We start from the raw sequence: 21,640 nt of genomic DNA, 5'->3' as shown, positions 1-21,640 counted from the left end.
GTTCCCTTCTTTTCCAGAATCCTCAAAGACTTCAATGCTTGCAAGTGCCAGGGCTGTGCATGTCGTGGGGAGCCCAGGGCCTCCTCCTGCAGTGAATCTCTGCACGTTTCCAACTGGACTGTCAGTTATGCCCCTGACCCACAAAACATTTACTGGTGAGCAGAAGTGGGGCTCAGCAGGTCTGTAGCAATAAAAAGAGAGACCGCACCCTCACAATCTGATAGCAGAGGGTGGTGGTCTTGCTGAAGGCTAGCTTGGCTGAGCTAGAGATTTGATCCAACTTTGGAGGGGGAAAGCCTTAAATTCATATCCCAAGCTCTGTTCACACAGGCTTGGTTGTATTGTGAATATGATGTTTGGTGTGGTTGTTTTTGATGCCCTTTTTCTTTCAACCTCTCAGGGAACATCTCTCCATCCGGGGCTTCATTTGGTGGATCCGCTGCCTGGTGATCAATGTGGTCCTCTTCATCCTCCTCTTTTTCCTCACCACCCCTGCAATCATCATCACCACTATGGACAAGTTCAATGTCACCAAGCCTGTGGAGTACCTCAATGTAAGGCCTTTGGGGAGGGGTGCACAATGGGTAGCACTGAAGCAACCCCAAGGCACAAAAGCCCCTGAAAGGAAGCGAGTAGCAAGAGAAACTGGCAGTATATCCCAGATCCTGTCAGCCTGAGAGCAAAGGAGAGGTTGTTCAGGAGAGGGTTACATGGCACGTGCCCCCCAAGCCCTTCAGTATGGAGGTGCTGAGAGTGGCTAGGCTGGGGTGCGTTGTCATAGCAGCTGGCACTGGGAACTCTGCATCAGTAAATGCAGCACCTGTGATAAGTATGAGAGCTGCTGCACTGTGTGTAACACACAGTCTCTTCTCTGTCTTGTCGCAGAACCCCATCATCACTCAGTTCTTTCCGACTCTGCTGCTGTGGTGCTTCTCCGCTCTGCTGCCCACCATTGTGTATTACTCTGCCTTTTTTGAAGCACACTGGACCAGGTAGGGACAGCCAGTGCCTGTTCTTGGCTTGTTGCCTGGCATCTTGATACTTCTCACTAATGCAAAGCTGTGGCCAGGCCAGCTTGTCTTGCTTGGATTGCTGTCTTCACTCCAAGTGTGGTGTCATGTGGCACCTTTTGGTCACCTTGGGCCTGCTGTGGACAGCTCTGCCAGCCACTAGCATGGGCTTATATTGAGCAGAGAGTGATATACTTCTGCAGGAAAAGTAGGAGGAGCTGGGGCCAATGCCTTTGAAAATTGCTAGTAGCAAGGGAAGTCTTGGCTAAGGTGAGTGTGCAGGTGTGGTGTGCCTGTACTCGTGGAAGTCATCACTTTTCCAAGGAAAAATTGTGTTGGCTGCCGTGGCTTCTGGCAGCAGTGAATGGATTTGACTTGCAGAGCACTGGCAAATGTGCATATACCTCACAAATAGTGCAAGACCACTCACCACTTGTGTGGTGGGATGCAGGGCTGCTAGGCAGCATTACCCTTCTCCAACCTTCCAGGCCCCACCATGTGTTAAAACATAATCTCTTTCAGCTGGCATTTCTGGCAGCTGCAGATTACTGAAGGTAGCTTATTCTCTCCCCCACCCAACCCCCCCCCCCCCTCCCTCTCCCCCCACCCCCCAAAAAAAAAATTCTCCTGCCTTTTCATCTGCCTTCTGCTTTCTCTCGCTGTTGCCTCTGTCAGCCCCCTGTTATAGTCTTCTCCCTGTGGCCAGGCAGGGCACACACACAGAACTCCCAGTCTTTGCTATGTGGGGGCACCCTGTGCTGGTGAGGTGACAGTGTTAACAGCTTTCTCTCTGCCCCCAGATCTGGAGAGAACAGGACCACCATGCACAAGTGTTACACATTCCTCATCTTCATGGTCTTGCTGCTGCCCTCACTGGGCCTGAGCAGGTAAGTGTGGAGGGGAGGGCAAGAAAGTGCAGAGACCTGGAGTGTGGAGGTGGTTGAGTTGCACTTCCGGTGGTTCTCCTGCAGCACTTCCCTGCTCTCCTTATTTCTACACAAAGCTAGTGAATTCCCCCACTTCAGCAAGAAGCGAGTGGGCTGTACTGCTTGGCTGGGTGGTCTTCCTATTTTTAGGCTGCAGGAATGCTAATCCTGCTGGATGTGAGCCCCAAATCTTCCTGTAGAGGCTATAGAAATGCCCTGTGGGACATCAGCTGCCAGACATCAGCATAGGCTCAGCACTGAACGAGGACAAAACAAACTGTGAGAGAGAGAGAGAGAGGAGAGGAAATCTGGGAGGTAGATGCAGGGTGATGGGAGGGTCTACTCTGATAGGAGCTTCTTTATGTATTGTAGGATGGGAAATCTATACCCCATAAATTCAGGATACAGCTCCTCAGTGGCTAAATCAACCAGTTCCAATAGGAGATAGACAGGTCTTTTAACAGAGGCAGAATAATGACCCTCCATCCTAAGGGTGACTACAGTAAGGTTTCCCAGTCAGATTTAAAATGTCTTGTTGCTTATAACTTTGTGACTTAAGCAGGTGAATGCTCTCAGAGGGTTACATTTCAACTATATACCAACAAGTATATTACACTTCCCTCTGAGGACAGAATCCATCCCACTGCTGTGTGTGGAGCTCTGTAGTCCACCAGAATCATGATTCTGGAGGTACCAGAAGATTGTACAATTTTATGTCAAGATAGTGTAGAACTGGAGAGAAATGAGATAATTTTTCCTTCTTATCTCTCTTCTTGAGGTTGTGGTGTACCTGAGTAGTTTCTCCTGTAGTCAATCACCAGTTCCTTTCAGGGTTGTTTCATTCAAGCAGAGGAAAGGAAAATAGTTATACGATCAAGGCAAAAGGAGAAGAACATGCATGAGAATGGAAAACTTTAGATCCCTTTAAGGGTGCTGTACTGTTTTTCCCAGTGTCTGATTTACATAATTGCCAATGACATATACCAAGAAGGAACAATAAGGTCTATGATCAGAGCTTTGGGTCTTTTTAGAGCAGTTTCCATATATTTGCATGTCTATGTCCGTGTAAGCTGCTTCTGACTGTTCTTTTCTTCTCACCCCCCTTCCCTGCAGCTTGGATGTGTTTTTCCGCTGGCTATTTGACAAAAAATTCCTTGCTGAAGCTGCAGTGCGATTTGAGTAAGTGGAGCGGGAAAGAAAGCCCTTGTTAATGGTGGGGGAGCATTCAAAGGTGGTACCGGGTCTTGGTCCCTTCTGTGCTGCGGGAGCATCTCCTGCAGTCTGCTCTCGTTGCGCCTTCCCAGGTGCGTGTTCCTGCCAGACAATGGCGCCTTCTTTGTCAACTATGTCATCGCCTCTGCTTTCATTGGGAACGCCATGGACCTGCTGCGCATCCCTGGCTTGCTCATGTACATGATTCGCCTTTGCCTGGCCCGCTCAGCCGCTGAACGGAGAAACGTCAAGCGAGTAAGTGGTGGTGCTGGGGAGGGTAATGGCCTGCACCCAGGGCTGAAGGTGCTGCAGTGGGGGCTGTGCATTCTGGGGCTCGCCAAGTGCTGGGTATCTTATACCCTGCTCAGGGTAAAAACAGACAGGTCTCTGCTCTCCCCTGCAGCACCAGGCCTACGAGTTCCAGTTTGGGGCCGCTTATGCGTGGATGATGTGTGTATTCACTGTGGTCATGACCTACAGCATCACCTGCCCCATCATTGTCCCCTTTGGTGAGTGACAAGCCTTTGCTTCTGCACAGGAAGTATTTCCTCTTGTCCAGAGGCACTGGGAAAGAGGTCAATGCCCTTTTCTGACACCTGTCCCTCAGGGCTCATGTATATGCTGCTCAAGCACCTGGTGGACCGCTACAATCTGTACTACGCCTACCTACCTGCCAAACTGGACAAGAAGATTCATTCAGGTGCTGTGAACCAAGTAGTGGCAGCCCCCATCTTATGCCTCTTCTGGCTTCTCTTCTTCTCCACCATGCGTACAGGTAAGTGCTAGGCTGGGAAGTGTCTAGCTGAACATTTCACCTGGCTGCCGCCTCTTAGCAGCGCCACACAGTCTGTTGGGCTTTGGCACCCTAACACTGATTTCTCTTCATCCCAGGGTTCTTGGCCCCAACTTCTATGTTCACTTTTGTGGTTCTTGTGATCACCATTGTGATCTGCCTATGTCACGTCTGCTTTGGGCACTTCAAATACCTCAGTGCTCACAACTACAAGGTGAGGTGGGATGCTGGGCGGGGACTCAATGGTATGGGAGCCCCTTCCTTTGGGAGCACAGCTAATCAGTGAAATAGGGGGATTTAGAGCAGAGGGAGTGTGTCTCTGACTGTTCCTTGGCTGAGTGTCAGCTCCATGGGGAAAGTTCCCAAAGCAGTTTGGAGCTGTGTGCCATCATTGCCATATGTATGCTGCTCCCATACCCGCTGAGAATTTGAGGACAGTCTCACTGGAATGCAGCTCCTGCAGCTGTGTCATCCTGGCATTCTCTGCATTTCTGTTTTCTTCTCCAGATTGAGCACACAGAGGTGGATACCACAGAAAGTAGGCAGAACGGGAGACCTGCCACCAACCTGCCAGCTCCCAAATCCGCTGTGAGTCCCCATCTCCATGTTCATGCCCTGGTATGCTCCTTACCTGGGTTTAAGAAAGAGGAGGTAGTACCTGCGAGTCTTTCCTTCTTGCCCAAATACCTTGCTCCTTGCCTTTCTGAGGGAGTACCCAAGTCTCTCAATGAGGGTAGGAAGCAAGTGTTGGGCTCTGTGCTGCTCATCTACATTGGGTGATGAATTGCACTGTATATGAATTGTAACTCCCCCCACATGCACTCATTTCCTTCTCCTTGAATGCTGTACATGTACTTTCTGCCTCTCTCTTAGCTAGGGCAATGAATCCATCTGGGCCGGTCTCCCTTCTTACTCAGAATCTTTAGGTTTTGTGATGCTGTCTACCTTCTCCCAATGTAATCTGGGGTGAAACTCTTCCATACCCTCCCAACGTGTCTGACACCCGACCTTTTCCCTGAACAGTGCTTCACTCCTTGAACTCTACTTAATCCCCTGGGTTGCAGGAGGCACTGCAGACTTACAAGTGTTTCTTCTTTCCCCTCCTCACCCCTGCTCTTTCAGAAGTATATCGCCCAAGTGCTGCAGGACTCCTCCCCAGAGGGCGAAGCAACTGAGTCGGAGGAGCAGGGATCACAGGATGAGGAGCTCATCACTACCGATGGCATGAATGACACGGATTTCCAGTCGTGTGAGGACAGCCTGATAGAGAATGAGATCCACCAGTAGGGACTGCAGAGGGAGGGCAGGAGGGAGGGAAGGAATGGAGTCCCAGGAGCAGGGCAGGCTGCGCCCACTGCAACCGGGAGAGAGAAAGCGAAGGGAGTGCAGAGCTGAGGGGGCCAGCCGCTCCTCTCGCCCACCCCCAGGGCCACTACCTTCAGCGAGGGCAGGGGCCCTGCTGCCAGCTCTCCATTTCCCTGCCTCCACTGCTGCGCTGCCTGGCCCCTCTGCGGGCTTGCTCCTCACTCACTACCTTCATTAATGCGTACCCAGACTGTAAACCGCTAGAGGCTGAGGAGGAGGGAGACTGTGACCCTACCGGCACTTCAGGAGTGGAGGGAGGCCAGGTGCTTTATTGGAGGGGTCTCAGGCCAAGGGGCTCCTCTAGTGTTTTCTGAACTGCTCCCTCTGTCCCCTGTCCTCCTGGCAAGGAATGCAAACACTAATTTATTAGATTTACAGGAAGATGATGAACAAAAAGCTTTAATCAGTGTATTGGAAGATGGGGTGGCTTTGTGCCACGTGCCCAAGTAGTGCTGCCTTCCCTTCTCCCATGTTCCTCGCTCAGCCTCTTGTGGCATCCTCTGGGTGTGACATCCTAGGCGCTAGGGGGTGAGGATGGTGTCCCTCTCTTCTTCCCCCCGTGTGTGCTGGGAAGACTGGTTGAACCCAGGAGAGCAGCACAGGGCAGCCCCTCACTGGGTGGGGGGTGCTGAAGGTGCTCTCACAGGCAGGAGGCGCAGGCAGCCTCTCCCCCACAAGTGCATCCCCCTCCTTACCCAGGTGCACAGGTGGGGGGTTGCAGCATCATTTTAAGTGGCATTTTTTTGCACATTTTCCTTCTCTTTCAAACACAAATCAACCTGACCTCTGTATGGTACTGCAGTCCTCTCTGCTGCCTGGTGTCTATGGAGCAAGGCTAGGCACAGGGGAACTGTACTGCGGAGCTGCTGGGTGCTATGGAGAGGGAAGAAAGGGGTCTGGACCATAACATCCTCAGCACCTTGCAGCGATGGGCTGCTTCACCTGCCCAGGGCTCTTTCTTCCTTGCCTCTGACTTTGTCCTCTCTCTGGTGATAGCTGTGTCTAGGCAGAGAGGGGGCAGGAAGGACTGGGAGAGGGGCCTGGACTGCCTGAAGTGGAGTGCAGGCAGGAGAGGCAGATGAGCCCCTGGCACTCTTGCTTGGAGGTTCTTGTGAGGAGGTTTCTGGTTAGCATCAGTGGCTCTTAATTGCTTTCCCCCTCCCCTTGTGTAAAATGTAAAGGAAAAATAATCTCCCTGCTACTGAGCTATATTTATTTCCCTCAACCCCCTGCCACCATCCTCTTTGGTGCTCATTGCTGATACTGCTCCCTTCACTCCGCCCGTTGTGGGTGTGCTCTGGTTTCTGGAGCTGAACCCAGCCACCCTCTGGGCTCCCTCAGACCAGGAGGAAGGGGACAGTCATTTACCTTTCCAATCACCAACACAGGCCCTGGAGCTCAAAGCACTTTATGGACCTGAACAACTGAAGCATTCTGCTGTGGAGAAAGGTGATCATTGGCACTGGCTTTTCTCCCTCTTGCTCTTCTTTAGAGGAGTGGATTCCACTCTTCAAGGCTGCTGTGTGAAGGATGGAGCTGCCTTTCCTCTACATCTCTCTATAGGACCCCAAGCCCAGAGGAAAGGGGGGGCTGAGGTGAAGAATTGTGGGTCCTGGAGCAATGGAGATGGAGAACACACAAGTGGGGAGAGCCACAATATTTGTAACAAATCTCCTGCAGGAAAAGGCTCAACGGTATTGGTTGGTGGTCTGTGTCCATGCCCCTACCCCAAGATGCAGGCTGGAGGCTGGCTGGGTGCTCCAGCCCTGCTGTTGGGATGCTGCTCGTGGAGGGCTGGGTTGGGTTTGGCACTGTCTGTGTAGAGATGTGTATAATACCCTGTATATATTTGTGTACAAAAGGAGGAAAAAGAAAAAAAAGAAGAAAAAAAAAAAAAAAAGAGCTATTGTTCTTGCAGTCTGTCTGTGTGTGGCAGTGGAGGGGCGGCTGCAGTGGGGCGTGGGAGCATGCATGCTGCTACCAGGCTGGGGGGCCTGCATGCCCCCTGTGCGTCCAGCTCTCTGACCTGCTGCCAACAGCACAGGGGTGGGGAGCAGGCCTCGTACTTTGAGTTGTCCCTGTTAAAACAGTGGAAGGATGGTTTGGGAACAGAGCAGGAGGGGAACGTGGGGGGTCCCATCTTAGAGCTCTGAGCAGCTGCTTGCAGCAGAGCTGCTCCCAGGCAGCCAGGGCCCTGGCCTTTGGCCAAACCCACTGGTTGGGTTGTGTAAGCGGTTGCTGCCTGCCCCAGCAAGGTGTGTGCTAGCCCGGCTCTGACCTCAGTGCCCCACTCCGTTTCACCTGGGCACTAACAGTCCTCATTCCTGCGGGTAGGAATTGTGGGGCAGCTCGCAGCCAGTGTACAGGGAAGGGGCAACACGGGAACACGCAAAGGGGTACTGGAGACAAGAGCGAGTGCAGCACCTGCTGACACGTTCCTGTGGGTATGGCGGGGAGGGAAACCTCGGGAAGATGGCAAGGACTTGGAAGGAAGCCGCTCACAAGCACGGGGCGCGACACGGGGCGGCCTCCGCGGAAGGATTACACCAGAGCTCTGAAAGCAGCTTAAAAGGCCGTGGAGAGGCGATGGAGCGGGATCAGGATGAGAGGGGAGGGCACGGCAAGGAGATGCGAGGCACGGCCGGATCTGAGAGGGTCGGGACAAAGGCTGACTCTGCGATCCGGGCACGGACAGAAGCCGGGACGAGGCCTCGGGGCACAAATCCGCCGGTCCGAGCGCATCCCGCCGCCCCGCTCGGGGAGCGGGCCGGGCAGCAGGTAGCAGCCGAGCCCGGCGCTGCGGGCGGCACCGCCCCGCATAGCGGCACGCTGAGTCACGGCGGGGCGGCTCCGCACGGCGGGGCGCTGCGGGGCGAGCGGGGAGCAGCGGGCTGAGCGGCCGCTGCGCCTTTAACTGCCCGGAGCTCCCCCTGCCCGCGGGCCGCCCGCACATCCTGCCCGCACTAACCCCTCCTCCGCTGCGTCGAGCCGGGCAGGGCGGCGGCGGCTTCCGCGCCGGGCGAACGGTAAGTGCCCAGCCCTCCTCTCCCTCCTCTGCGCGGTGGGACCGCGGCGGGAGGCCCCGTGGGGTGATCCGTCCCGTCCCGTTCCCCTGCGGGGCTTCGGGGCGCGTTGCCCCGCCCGGCCGCGTGGGAGCCGCCCTGCCCTCGGGCGCGGAGCTGAGGCCTGCGGGCCGGGCCTGCTTTGTGGACCCGACGCCTCGGGCTGCGGGGTCTGGGGTTCGGGGCGCGGGTATTGCTGCGGGCAGCGCCGCGAGCGGCCAGAGCGGCGCCAGGGCCGACACGTCCCCGCCGAGAGCGGTTGGAGGCCTGCAGAGATTGCGGGCGGTGCTGTCCGAGGCTCTGCGTGGACCGGCGTGTCGCAGTGCCCCCAATGTGGGGGACCAGGGTGCTTCCAGCGCCGCGTCCTGTTGCGGCTGGAGGTAGCGCCGCGCGGAAAGCCGTCCTGCAGCTTGGCTCTCCTCTGCTTGGCTGTGCACCGCCTCCTGCCCGCTGCGTGCCCTCGGCATCCATCAGCATCTCCGTGGGGAAGCCCCCTCCCACTCTGCTGCCCGATGTCCCACACAGCTCCTGTCCCCCCCTGTAGTCTGCGACGCGTTCCCGTGCCCTGCGCTCGTGTGACCGCCTGCCACCCAGCGCAGCCTGCCCAGGCGCTCTGAGTAACAGGGCTAAGAATAACCGGCCTGGTGCCACAGCCCGGCTGTGCACGGCTCTGTGTTGCGGCCCTGCCTGGGGCTGCACCATGAGGGGAGGTTGCAGGGAGGGGGATTCCCCTCACTGCCAGGCTGGGTGCTGTGCTTGAGTTCCTTGTTCTGCAGCCCTGCTGGGCAGCAGTCAGGAGGAGTCGCCCCACTGGTCTTGAGGAAACATGCACCTTGCTGGCAGCGTCCTGGTTGCCAAGCAGGAGTCAAGTGAGAGGCACAGAGTTGGCAGTTCTATAGGTTTGGGACTGTTGTGGAGGAAAGACGAGAGACTGAGACCGCCTTTGAGATGGGAGTGGTGGAGTGGAGCAGATGTTCCTTCTGGAAAGCTGATGAGGACAGGCCTTGGGATTAGCAGCCATGTCTGTGGCCCATGAGCAGCACAGCGCATGCCAAGAGCTTGCACCCTGTTTGGTGCTACCCGCCTTCCCGTGGCTACTGCACTATTTTGGGACAGGCAGAGGCCTCTCCAGAGCCAGGGTGCTGGGCAGGCAGCAGGCTGGCGCTGCCATCCCCTCCACTGCTCTTGGGTGTTGCTGGCTCTGGCAGGGTGAGAGCGGATGGGTCATTCACCCAAGGATCGCTCTCCTGTCTTGTGCTACCAGACCTCTGGGGCGTGTGGCTTTATGAGCAGGAGCTGGGACAGGCAGGCTGCATAGTTCTGCACCTGGGCTTGAGTCAAGTCACCCTATGCTCTGGGGAAGGGCTGTCACACCTCTTCCTTCCCAGCGCCCCACAGATAGAGCTTCCTCTGCTCCCCAGAGGGCTCCTCCCTTCCCGTCTTGTTGACTCAGTGCTTGGGCAGCCGTGGGCGGCTGTCTAAGAGAGAAGCAGCCCTGCAGCTGCTTACGCTCATCAGGCAAGTAGGATAAGGAAGGTGCCGGTGACCAGAAAGCTGTCCTCGTGAAGAGGCTTAGCGGCAAGGCGTACAACTGGAAGAAGTGATTTTCAGAGGCAGAAAGTGCTTGGAATTCGTCTTCACTCAGTTCTCATGTGCAGAGGGAATGGGGAGGCTCTGCATAGCAGCTGGCGCACTATTTCTTTCTATCCTGCTGTCAAAGCGGCTCCACTCATTCAGCCGCCCTGAAGGCACTGGGAGCGTGACGGCTGGGCTGGAGGCCATGGCCTGCTTCTGATCAGAAAGGCACCACTGTCTGCACTGGGCCTGGGGCCTGGGGAGGCTTTCCCAGCCCTAGATCCTCACAGTGCGTCTTCCCATCCCAGAGATGCTTTTAAGGGCAGGCCATGCCCAACCCCAGCCTCACAGCGCCCATTTCATTGCAGGACACAGAGGTGGAGGTAGCGGTGCCAGTACCCAGCTATGATGCCCTTTGGGGGGATCGCTGCCCGGCTGCAGAGGGACCGCCTGAGAGCTGAGGGGGTCGGTGAGCACAACAATGCTATCAAGTACCTCAACCAGGACTATGAAGCCCTCAAGCAAGAGTGCATCGAGAGTGGTGTCCTCTTCAGGGACCCCCAGTTCCCAGCTGGCCCCACTGCCCTCGGCTTCAAGGAACTGGGGCCGTACTCCAGCAAGACGCGGGGCGTGGAGTGGAAGCGTCCATCGGTAAGTGCTGGGCTCATGTCCCTCGCCTGCAGTGTCTGCATTAATGTGGTGTGCCAAGCTGCAGCTTGGCTTCTATTTGCTTCTTGCTGTGCTTAAAGTTCCTCACATACTTCAGTGCCCGTTCCCCAGAGGAATAATGCTCACTGAGTACTCAAAGAGTAGTGTGTCTAGCACACCCTTCTTCCTCTAAGCAGTACACGTTGGGCTTTACAATGGGAGAATTGTGCCATTGCTTCTGGATGTTCCAGCATAGGTGTGACTGAGGCTATTGGCTCAGGACGTGGGGGTTTTGTATCCTTTGGTGCCATGAGTGCAGAGGCAATGTCCATCTAGCCATTTCGTGCTGAAGAAAATCTTGCCTTGCTTTCCTGTGATGGCCTTGATTTTGCAGTCAAGCAATTTTCCCTGGTAGAGGACAGGTGGGGTGCATCTCAGGGATGATACTTCCATTCTCTTGAGTCAGTGCTACAATGGGCATAAGTACTGCTAAAATCCAATGCTTGATTCTCTCCTTATGCAGGAATTAGTGGATGATCCTCAGTTCATTGTTGGTGGTGCAACCCGGACAGATATCTGCCAGGGAGCTCTGGGTGAGTGCTGGAATTCTGTTCCCAAACCTTGATCTAGAGAGCAGCAGCAGCTGGGGAGGGTCACCATGCTTGGAGAAGAGACTTGTTCCCTTGTGTAGGGAAGGTGCTGAGTGGACAGGTTTCACAGCATCTTTCTGCAGATCCTCATGGTGTGTTTTCTTGCCAGCCTATGCACAACCATCTCTGTACTCAAACTCCCTCCTCATGTAGCATGGTGGAAGCTGTAAGGCAGCAGGAGGTACTTTGACTGGTGGCTCTATGCTAAGGGCCTCACAAAAATGGAGTAGCACAGGTACTGAGACAAGGAGAGCGGTGTTAGTGGGTCGAGTAGTCTGGCAAGGCTGGGAACTGCCAGTCAGTGATCACCAAAACCAGTTCTGGCTGCCATCAGCAGTGTTTCCTGACCTGGATCAAGGTGAGAATGTTGTGCACCTTAGCAGAGCAGACTGGTTTCAAGATTGTGGTGGTAACTGGAGCGTGTTAACAGCCCAGGGCACTGTGTTGTTTCTCAATTGGTCATGAGGAGGGCAAGGTTTGAAATGCCATTTTGTCAACCACAGCCCAGCACAGGTTATCCAGGCTCGAGGCTAATGTATGACAGGATTTAAAAGAAGAGGAAGGAGAACCAAGGCAAAGAATGGAAAAAGCAGTGCTGGCATAGAGCAGCACTTGTGGTTAATAGCACTTGGAAGGAGAATTGCAGTGTTATTTTTTGGAACTTGAAGCCAAGGCACCAGCATTAAGCCTCTTGCTTGGTGACTGAAAACAAGGGGAAACTTTTAATAAAATGCAAACTGTAATTGCCTTACAAAAGTCACTGTACTGAGATACCAGGAGCACTCAGAAGCTCTGGGTAAATGACTGCAGGAGTGGCTGTTGATGCTATCACGGTGGCCTGGACGCAGGCAGCAGGTCACAGAGGGTTGTTCCTTCTCTGCCCTGAGCTAATGCTCCTGTCCCGGCACCTGCCATTATACTATGTGAGCTAGGAGCAAAGGGCATTGACTCCTTCCCAGGTTCTCCACTTGTTTTTTGAGCCCAGTGCAGGGCACCATGCAGAGGAGAACTCCACCTCGCTGCCCTTCTGACGCAGCACCTTGTTCAGACAGAGGGCATACCAGGGGCTTCTGCAGGGCCCAGCACCCATCACCACTGCTGGCTAAGCTTCTTCTCCTTCACCAGGTGATTGCTGGCTGCTGGCTGCCATTGGCTCCCTCACTCTCAACGAGGAACTCCTGCACCGTGTGGTGCCCCACGGGCAGAGCTTCCAGGAGGACTACGCTGGCATCTTCCACTTCCAGGTAGGCTGGGAGCTCCTGGCTCTGCACAGCTGGTGGGTTGGGGGCAGGATGGGCTGCCTGGGGGCATCCCTTAGGGCGATGCCCTGTCCCGCTCACCCCTTCTTCCCCCCAGATCTGGCAGTTTGGTGAGTGGGTGGACGTGGTGGTGGACGACCTGCTGCCCACCAAGGATGGGGAGCTCCTGTTTGTGCATTCAGCGGAGTGCACAGAGTTCTGGAGTGCTCTGCTGGAGAAGGCCTATGCCAAGTGAGTCCCACCACTGGGGGCACAAAATTTGTGGGGGGTGGGGCGGAGCAGCAGCACAGTGTGCCCTCATCACCTCACGTTCCTCTCTCGCTGCCCGGTGCTCAGGCTGAACGGCTGCTACGAGTCGCTCTCGGGGGGCAGCACCACTGAGGGCTTTGAGGATTTCACTGGCGGCGTAGCAGAGATGTATGACCTCAAGCGGGCACCGCACAACATGGGCCACATCATCCGCAAAGCACTGGAGAGGGGGTCCCTGCTGGGCTGCTCCATCGACGTAAGTGTTGCGCTGCTCTTCACAGTAAACTATGAATGTCTTCTCCTCCAGTGATGGCCGAAGTGAGGCCTCACAGCCCTCCTCCGAACTCAAGGTGGTCATTTTGCTGGGACACTGGATGAAAGGGGACTTCTTCCACCTCTTGGCAGAGCACCTTTCCCAGAACCAATGAAGGGCATGGGGCTGTATCTTAGTGACTTGGAATGGTCTTGTTTTGATGGAATGGGAAACATCCATCTGAAGCCAGGCTGCTGAAGAAGGCTCTGCATAGAGCTCTGGATGCATCCTGCGTCAGCATCTGCATGTTAGCTGGGCTGGGCACTTCTGTCCTCTCCCTCTTAGCCACAAACAACAGAGTGCACCCTCTCTGTCACCACTGACAGCAATACCTGTTGGATTGGCAAATCAGAGTAGTAACACACACAAAAGGGTTAGCTGCTGCCCGCATTGAATGTGTGGCTGGTGTATACTTGTGCTAAAGAGACTGTCGCTCCCAACAGTGTCTATGTATCACCACAATTGATGTCTAAGCTGTTTTTTGCAACTGAAGAGGCTGCTATCTCTGTGCTCCTAGTGAAAATACTGTTTTGGGAAGTACAAAACAACATTTTCTTATGCTTTTTGAAGTTTGAGTGGTTTCACAATGAATCTTCAGTGCTCCTGACTGGAACATTGCGAAAAAAAGAGTCATTGCCCTTGCAGTGTCTCAGCCTCCTCTGAGAAGGGGTAAGGGAACAGAACTACATGAATTGTATTCACCTGAGGTTTGCATGTTCTTTTCAGATCACAAGTGCCTTTGATATGGAAGCAGTGACCTTCAAGAAGCTGGTGAAGGGCCATGCCTATTCTGTCACAGCTTTCAAAGATGTGAGTTGGGTACATAAGACTGTAATAGAGGTAAAATGGTATGGCCTGTGGTGTGGGTTTGACTTCCTGCATTTGGTGGCTGGCAGGTGAACTACCGGGGTCAGCAGGAACAGCTCATCCGTATCAGAAACCCTTGGGGTCAGGTGGAGTGGACTGGAGCCTGGAGTGATGGGTGAGTTCAGGTGGGATTTCAGTGAGCCACTGGCACTGCCGTTGAAACAGCTGGGACACCTTTTGCACAGCGCTGCTGATTGGAAGTTCACAGCATGCTGTTCCCTTCACAGTGGGGAATGGGTCTTTTGAGGGCCAACTCCAAACTGCCTAGCACTGGAAGTGTCTCAGCTCACCTTGAGTACTTCTCATCTTACTGTTTTCCTCTGGCTATTCCAGCTCTTCCGAGTGGGACAACATTGACCCCAGCGACAGAGAAGAGCTGCAACTGAAGATGGAGGATGGAGAGTTCTGGTGAGTGCCAGAGCAAAGTGCTGCTCTTCTTCAGCAACCAGTTTGGGAATGAGCAGGGGAGCCTGAAAGAGAACCTGCAGTTGCCCCAAAACACATGACCTGCCTTTATTAGCTATTCCACTGCTAGAAAGCCTGGTAACATTTTCTTATCTGACCTACTTAATAGGTTGAATATTAGTAAAAGGTTCTTCACCAAAGGGTGGTTGGGTCCTGGCTGTGTGTAGTTGTCAGGTTGAAAGGGGAACCTGAGTACTTGAGAAGGAACTGGAAATGCAGAGTGAGCAGTAAGAAGCTTTTTCTTTTCTTCTGAAACCACCAAAACAAAAGGGTCACCAGCAAGCAGTAGCTTAGGTAGATGTTAGAAGCCTGATGTGGGAGTCTGCACTGCAGGGGTGTTTTGTAAGTTCAAAGTGTGACTGTTCAGATGATTCCAGATCTTGGGTGGCAATTAAAACTGATGGTCTGAGCGAGCCTCAAGTGCAGCTCTTGTGTTGCTGGATGTTGTGGTGATGCTGGGTCTGATCTGCTTCCTCCGCCACTGCTGGCCACCACTGGAGATGGGAGATTGAACAGAAGGAGCCCTTTGCTCTGATCCCTGTCACCCACTGTGGTAGGTAGGCTGAAGCAGTTCAGCATGTGTCACCTAGACAGGCTGCCTGCCAGTAGTCTTGGCTTTTGTGCCTCCTGGCACCCCATCCCAAGGCCGCCTATAACTGTGATGGTGCCTTTGTGCTTTTCCTCCACCTGAACGTCATTGCTTCGATTCCTCAAGACTTAGGGTGAAAGACATGATGGGTTCCAACTGCACCAGAGGCAGCCTGGCTCATATAAGTCCTGTTCCACAACAAGGCATCCAGCATTCAGCTTGCTGCCATGAGAAGGGGCTTTGGGATGATTTCCATCTCTCTCCACCTAGCAAAGGCAGCTGTGGCTGAGTCCAGAGCTGCTTGCACTCCTCAGCCATGTCTTGGCCTCAGCCCCTGCCTGCTTCCCCACAGGATGTCTTTCCGGGACTTCATGAGGGAGTTCTCCAGGCTGGAGATCTGCAACCTAACCCCCGATGCCCTCACCAAAGATGAGCTCAGCAGGTGGCACACACAGGTGTTTGAGGGCACATGGCGCCGAGGGAGCACTGCCGGGGGCTGCAGGAACAACCCAGGTATCTCCCGCATCTCCACTCTTGGTGATGTGATTCAGCCAGGTGTATCATCCGTGTCTTCTTCCTTCCAGCCACGTTCTGGATCAATCCCCAGTTTAAGATCAAGCTGCTGGAAGAGGATGATGACCCTGGGGATGACGAGGTGGCCTGCAGCTTCTTGGTGGCCCTGATGCAGAAGCATCGTAGGAGGGAGCGACGAGTAGGGGGCGACATGCATACCATCGGCTTTGCTGTCTATGAGGTAACCCCAATCCCAATGCTACTTTTTTGAGACTGGCTCAACCCTGCCGATCCCATGTGGACTTGGCACCACAGTCCTCGGGGAATCCTTTCTCACCTGATTTGGCTAATCTGTGGGTCAGTGTCATCCCCTCCATCTGCCATTGGAGATAGAACCCCAGCACTGGCACTCTGATTTTTCTTCTTCTCTCCTCCCTGCAGGTTCCTGAGGAGGTATGTCCTGAGCCACCAGACCCATCCGCCTCTTTGAGGGGAGCACAGGAGTGGGCAAGAATGGGTTGATGCAAACCCACAGGCGTGTGTGCATGCATGTGCCCCGTGGCATAGGATTTCCACCAGACTGGCAATGGTTGGGGTGCTAAAGGGTGCTGAGTACTTCTGTGTGGGTGGGATGGTCCGTGCTAGGCAGGACAACAAGGGCTCTTCCACAGGCAGCCACTGGGCAGGGGTGCAACGGGACCGTGCAGCTGTTCCAGCAGAGATGCTTTGGGCGTGGGCTGATTGCACTTGCTTGGTCCCACTGCTCCTTGTGGGTTCCCTTCTTGCTGGGCTGTTCCCCACAGCAGTGTGTGTTCTCCAGGCCCAGGGCAGCCAGAATGTGCACTTGAAGAAGGACTTCTTCCTGCGAAACCAGTCGCGGGCACGCTCTGAGACCTTCATCAACTTGAGGGAAGTGAGCAACCAGATCCGGCTGCCCCCTGGCGAGTACATCGTTGTACCCTCCACCTTTGAGCCACATAAGGAGGCTGACTTCATCCTGCGGGTCTTCACTGAGAAGCAGTCAGACACTGCGTGAGTCTCCACCACAGAGCCTTCTGCCACATCCCAGCCCTTTGCATAGTTAGGGAATGTGTTGGCCCGGGCCATCACATTTGTTGGTGAGTGCTAGAGCAGATTCCACTGCTCTCTAGTCACTGTGTGCCCCCGCCTTTCTGTTCCCAGGGAGCTGGATGAGGAGATCTCTGCAGACCTGGCAGATGAGGTAGGGGCCACCAGTCTCCTTTAGCTGGGACTGGGGCTGAGGAGGGGGAGCTGTGGGCAGGAGGTGGCTGCATGGGTTTGGGTTACAGTGATAGATAGGGATGTGAGAAAGAGTAAAGATAAGAGGAGCTTCACTCTGAGAGGCTTAAATATTTGTTGAGCCTCTGAGATAGGGCAGTGCTTGGCTTTGATTACTAATCTCTCTTTCTGGCCTCAGGAGGAAATAACCGAGGATGACATTGAGGATGGCTTCAAGAGCATGTTCCAGCAGCTGGCAGGGGAGGTGGGTACAGTTGTGCCAAGCCCTGGAAAGCTCATGGCAGGTCCAGGGTGCAGAGAGGGGATCAGACCAGTGGCCATCAGAGCTGCACATAGCAGGGGCTCTGTGGGGGCTCTCAAAATTTCCCAGGGCCCTGTCTGTCCCATCAGCACTCCAACCCATAGAGTGCCTCGTCCCAGCCCTGCACACCAGTAAATGCTGAAATTCAGCTCAGCTACCCCCAGGGGTGGGGGGAGGCAAGAGGTTCTACTAACTCTGCTCCAACTACAGGACATGGAAATCAGCGTCTTTGAGCTCAAGACGATTCTGAACAGAGTGATCGCTAGACGTGAGTGCTGCCCTTTTCCCCTGTAGCTCAGGCCGGTTCAGCAGGTTTGATGCACATGATCCCCCTCCTCCTTCCTCCTCAGACAAAGATCTGAAGACGGATGGATTCAGTCTGGACTCCTGCCGCAACATGGTCAACCTGATGGATGTATCCTCTTGGCACTGTGGGGAGGGGCTGGTATTCCTGGCGCTCAGCCTGGCAGCCAGGACACTTCTCCGTGGGAACTAGGGCTCGGCTCTCTAGTTGTGCCAAGGCTGTGCAACTGGGAAAAGGGCAGAAAAGGTCCTTGTGGCTGCACTGAGGGTGCTTCGGGATGGCAGCTGGCAGCAAATGCCCAGTGTTTCACTTCCCCATGGGTTCACACACAGCAGCCAGCACCCACACTTCACCCTAATGTGGCATGCAGTGAGACCATCCAGACTAAAAGCATCCTTGGTGGGGGAGGAAGGGTGCTGGGGTTCTTTCCCCCAAAATCATCCTTTGATTGAGGATGAGAGGTGTAAAGTAACAGCAGCCATGGGCTGTGTTCCAGCTTGCACAAGGATGTGCAGTTGGAAGGGTAGGCAAGCGTAGAGAAGTTGCTCTGAACTCTTTTCCAGATATGTCCTAGCATCCCGTTTGCTGCATGGCAGCACTGTGCCGAAGTTTGGTGTTCCTGGGGAGCTGCACAGCAGCTTCTTTAAGTACTGAACTTTCCCTTTTGGCCTGCAGGCTCTGATCTTGCCTATGCTGCAGGATGGGGAGAGAATTTGAAAAAGAGCTGGCCTGGCTGAAATGCCTCTTCTCGTTCAAAGTACCCAGGATCTGATTGCTTTGCCACTCTCTGCCTGCTCAGCTACTCCACCCTTTTGCTGGTTGCTTTCTCCTTAACCCTCTGCTGTCCAGAAAGATGGCAGTGCCCGCCTGGGACTGGTGGAGTTCCAGATCCTGTGGAACAAGATTCGCAGCTGGCTGGTGAGGAGGAGAGGGATGCAAGGGGTAGCACCCCTCTTAGGCAGGGGGATGACCAAGCTGCAGGGAGGGCCGTCATTCACATCCTCTGTGATGTTTTTTGCAGACAATCTTCCGCCAGTATGACCTGGATAAGTCAGGCACCATGAGCTCATATGAGATGCGCATGGCTCTAGAGTCAGCTGGTAAGTCTAGAGAGGATGGGGCTGGGCTGAGGGTGGAGTAGAGTTGTAGGAGCCCTGTCCCAAGTAGCTAGAGAACTGTGGAACCAGCCTACATTGTGAGCTTTGAGCCAATATGTCATGAGATGAGGCCCATAAGCTGGGTTCTCTCCAACCGATCCTTGCTTGTTGCTGGCACCCTCCAAGCTGGGATACACACAAGGTTGTCCCAGCCATCTTCATCTGACCTGTGAAGTCCTATCCTGGCTAAGTCAGGTCAGTGAGCATTCATTTGGCAATGGGCTATAGCTCCAGGGAGAGCATCTCTTACTCCTACCAAGGCTGGATTCAGTGGCATTCCTTGGGTGGGGTGTTGGCCCCTTCTGGTGAGAACATGAACTTTGATAGTTGCATCTTCTCCCACCTCTTGCGGGTGCTGGGTACTCTCTGCCTTTCAGGTTTCAAGCTGAATAACAAGCTGCATCAGGTGGTGGTTGCCCGTTACGCAGATGCTGAGACGGGTGTGGACTTTGACAACTTTGTCTGCTGCTTGGTGAAGCTGGAGACAATGTTCAGTGAGTGCTGCTCCAGGCTGGGGAGGGCAGGGACAGAGGGACATGTTGCTCACCTTGCCCTTGTGCCCTGCAGGGTTCTTCCATAGCATGGATCCTGATGGCACTGGCACTGCCGTCATGAACCTCGCTGAGGTGAGAGCTTGGTGCCTTGAGAGGTAGGGTGGAGATGAGGGGAGAAGATGCTAAGGTGGATGGGACACCTGGGGTGGGTAGTAGAGTGCCCTCTAGCCCTGTGGGTGTAAAAGATTGTGAGATGAGAAAGGGAACTTTGTCAGGTCTTGTTCTCAGACGGCCTTTGGGTTTGTGTGCACTAGCCCCTGCTCATCGTCACTCTTCCTTCTCTGCAGTGGCTGCTGCTGACAATGTGCGGCTAGGAGCCAGGACAGATGCGCTGTGACTAGGACACTCCGGCAGGCCAGGCCACCTCCAAGTGCCTCCCTTCGGGTCCATGGACACAGGATAATCTCCTTCCTCTTGCTCCATCCTATGCTGAGCCACCAGCCCTGCCTCTCAGCACGCCTCGCTCCACCCTCACCCATGGAGCATTTCGCAGAGGTCAAGGCAGGCAGGGGCTGCCCTTCTCCTTTTCTGGGCTGGGCTTGCTTTCCACCCTTCTCCTCTTGTCCCACCCCAGAATAGAAGGAGGGCAAGCAGCATGGGGAGTCTGTAGGTCACTGCACGTAGCTTTGGGGCAGCTGCTTAGAAGCAAGCACAGGAGCAGGCTGGGGGCTATCCACCTGACAGGGAGAGGTGGGAGCTGTGGAGGGGAAGAGGAGGAGGACTTGTTTTGCTTGCTCCAGTGCTGTTTCATCCCCCGTGGCATGTGCTACCTGTCCCAGGGAGCATCAGCAGATGCTGCCTTGCTTAGGCAGGGCAGCTGGTTCATGGGGAGCCAGGGTGAGAAGGTGCACACTCTTAATGCCATTGCCTTGCACTCATCAGCACTAAACACGACCAAAGCATGGAGCTGCAGCTGGTCAGGACACTGGTGCCTGCTGCAACCTCTTTCTGCGTGGCCTTCAAACTCTCCCTCTCACCCCTCACTCTCTGCCCCGCATTGTCCCTCCATAAGGCCAAAGCCTATCACTTAAGCACTCTCCTGCCACATGCCACTAAGTAACGCATCCCACCATGCTCCTCTTATCCTATGCACGCACAGCCATACCACTACAGCCTTTCGCCAGGGCTGTCCTGGCCTCAGCTCCTGCTGCCACAGTAGAGTTGGGCCAAGGAGGAGTGGTGATGGCTGGGAGGCGTTTCTCCAGTACACGGTTGTCTGTTTTCCTCTTTTCCCCCTCCTTTCACCCTGTTATGATCCCTAAAGCTCTCGGGCTCCTTCACTCAGCACAGATGTGCTCCTGTGCCAATATATTTTCACTTCTCCACACTCCTCACCCCCAATCTGTTCCTGTGGATGAGACGGTGGCTCCAGCATGGCAGTGGGTGAAGACCCAGCCAAGGCAGGCAGGCCCTTAGCCGCTCCCAGGCCTACGTCTCTGGAGGCCATGCTTGCAGCAATAACCACTCCTGCCCACCTGGCAGGCCCGCTTCCTCTCTTTGTGCTCGGGGCAATAAACCTAGCTCTGTTGGACAGAGACTCAGCTGGTAATGATTTATACAACAGGGGTGTCCCAGTCTTAGCTGGTGGAAGTCTCCAGCGTGGGGTGGAGGGTGGCTGGGGCCTGACACAGCCAGTGTACAGGGGCAGGAAAGCCCTTGGTGTGTGGGGGCTTGGGGTCCATGAAACTGGGTAGTTCTGCCCCACTGGCATGGCTCAGTCCAGCCTGGGTGTGGCTGGACCTTCCTCCTGGGTAGTATGGGAGCTGTCAGCACTGTCCCAGCTGCAAGCCCCATGGTGCACACAGGCCCTATTGTAGGGCACACCCCCGCCTGGCTCTGGGGTGACAGGTGCCCCCTCCAGGCAGCAGCTGGTGGATCCTCTCCCTGCTGGCCCCAGCAGCTGGCAGCCCAGCATTTGCAGGGGGTCAGCAGGTGGGTTTCCCAGCTGCCAGCGAATGCCACAGGGAGCAGCCTGGCTTGTCCCCATCCTGCTGCCACAGCATCCCATCCCCTGCCTTCTTGGAGTGTCTGCCTGCCTGGGGGTTTCCTGTGTCTCTCCAGTTGCTAGTGTCTGTCCTCCCCAGACTGGCTGTGTGCGGGCTGTGGCTGTCCTCAGCAGCTGCCCCAGCAGCTGTGCTCAGGCTCCATCTCCCACTTGGATGCCCCTTCCCTCAGCAGCAGGAATGTTAGTCCTGGGGGCACAAGCTACCTTTGTGTGAGCAGAGAGCTGGGGGGGGCAGCCCCTTTCCTGCTCCCCTACACCAGCAGCCGGGTGCTGCCAGCATCCTGCAGCCAGCACCAAGTGAGGAGAGGCTCCCCAGAAAGCCAGAATGTCCTTGGAGAGCCCGAGGGACAATGTGAGTCTGGCCCCAAGCAAGGGGACCCACGGGCAGGGCTGTGGGTGCTGTCCGGCAGCTGCAGGATTTGTCCTTTTTCAACAGTGCAAAGAAAAGGGGAATACATGCAGGCTGGAGCCTTTCAGGGCCTGGATGCAGTGAGTTAAACAAACTATTTATAGCGCTTGCCTTCCACTCCAGCAGAAATGGCCGGCATTCCTCTTGCGCCGAG

General features: G+C 54.9%; 2 protein-coding genes across 7 annotated transcripts in view; both read left to right on the top strand.

Moving 5' to 3' along the window:
* The window catches only part of TMEM63B (transmembrane protein 63B), a 37,687-nt gene extending 30,867 nt beyond the window's left edge, over positions 1-6,820 (top strand). For 2 of the 3 annotated variants that reach the window (XM_085219479.1, XM_085219477.1), the window contains 11 exons: positions 18-155; positions 401-554; positions 886-992; positions 1,811-1,897; positions 3,050-3,115; positions 3,241-3,403; positions 3,552-3,657; positions 3,756-3,923; positions 4,040-4,155; positions 4,449-4,529; positions 5,064-6,820. In XM_085219479.1, the coding sequence (XP_085075605.1) occupies positions 18-155; positions 401-554; positions 886-992; positions 1,811-1,897; positions 3,050-3,115; positions 3,241-3,403; positions 3,552-3,657; positions 3,756-3,923; positions 4,040-4,155; positions 4,449-4,529; positions 5,064-5,228 (1,351 nt within the window). In that variant the 3' untranslated portion in view covers positions 5,229-6,820. The remainder of the gene's footprint in view (positions 1-17; positions 156-400; positions 555-885; positions 993-1,810; positions 1,898-3,049; positions 3,116-3,240; positions 3,404-3,551; positions 3,658-3,755; positions 3,924-4,039; positions 4,156-4,448; positions 4,530-5,063) is intronic. The other variant, XM_085219478.1, reaches the window with a different exon arrangement.
* A 739-nt stretch (positions 6,821-7,559) lies between these two features.
* Positions 7,560-20,603, top strand: CAPN11 (calpain 11). Of its 4 annotated transcripts, none has more exons than XM_085219482.1 (22): positions 7,560-7,636; positions 10,312-10,594; positions 11,115-11,184; positions 12,367-12,485; positions 12,598-12,731; positions 12,837-13,005; positions 13,789-13,872; positions 13,959-14,044; positions 14,263-14,337; positions 15,336-15,496; positions 15,568-15,737; positions 15,938-15,949; positions 16,317-16,528; positions 16,679-16,718; positions 16,935-17,000; positions 17,268-17,325; positions 17,408-17,472; positions 18,211-18,279; positions 18,383-18,461; positions 18,896-19,012; positions 19,086-19,144; positions 19,360-20,603. In XM_085219482.1, the coding sequence occupies exons 2-22, from the start codon at positions 10,349-10,351 to the stop codon at positions 19,384-19,386; spliced, it is 2,118 nt and encodes a 705-aa protein (XP_085075608.1). In that variant the 5' UTR covers positions 7,560-7,636; positions 10,312-10,348; the 3' UTR covers positions 19,387-20,603. The 4 variants fall into 4 exon arrangements, with proteins under 4 accessions (XP_085075608.1, XP_085075606.1, XP_085075610.1 ...); XM_085219480.1 differs by lacking the exon at positions 7,560-7,636 and adding an exon at positions 8,192-8,332; XM_085219481.1 differs by lacking the exon at positions 7,560-7,636 and adding an exon at positions 10,213-10,232.
* Positions 20,604-21,640: the final 1,037 nt, after the last annotated feature.

This window comes from Meleagris gallopavo, chromosome 2 (genome assembly GCF_905368555.1).
Source record: "Meleagris gallopavo chromosome 2, MGAL_WU_HG_1.1, whole genome shotgun sequence".
NCBI classification, from domain to species: Eukaryota; Metazoa; Chordata; class Aves; order Galliformes; family Phasianidae; genus Meleagris; species Meleagris gallopavo.
Note: the sequence above shows the minus strand (reverse complement) of the source record. Positions and strands in the feature narration are given on the sequence as shown.

Excerpts from the sequence above, each read along its gene's own strand:
- CAPN11 (XM_085219482.1), top strand. The coding sequence starts at position 10,349 with ATGATGCCCTTTGGGGGGATCGCTGCCCGGCTGCAGAGGGACCGCCTG. Across the intron at positions 14,045-14,262 it reads ACTGGAGCCTGGAGTGATGG|CTCTTCCGAGTGGGACAACA; the intron begins GTGAGTTCAGGT and ends TGGCTATTCCAG. Across the intron at positions 17,473-18,210 it reads ACATGGTCAACCTGATGGAT|AAAGATGGCAGTGCCCGCCT; the intron begins GTATCCTCTTGG and ends TCTGCTGTCCAG.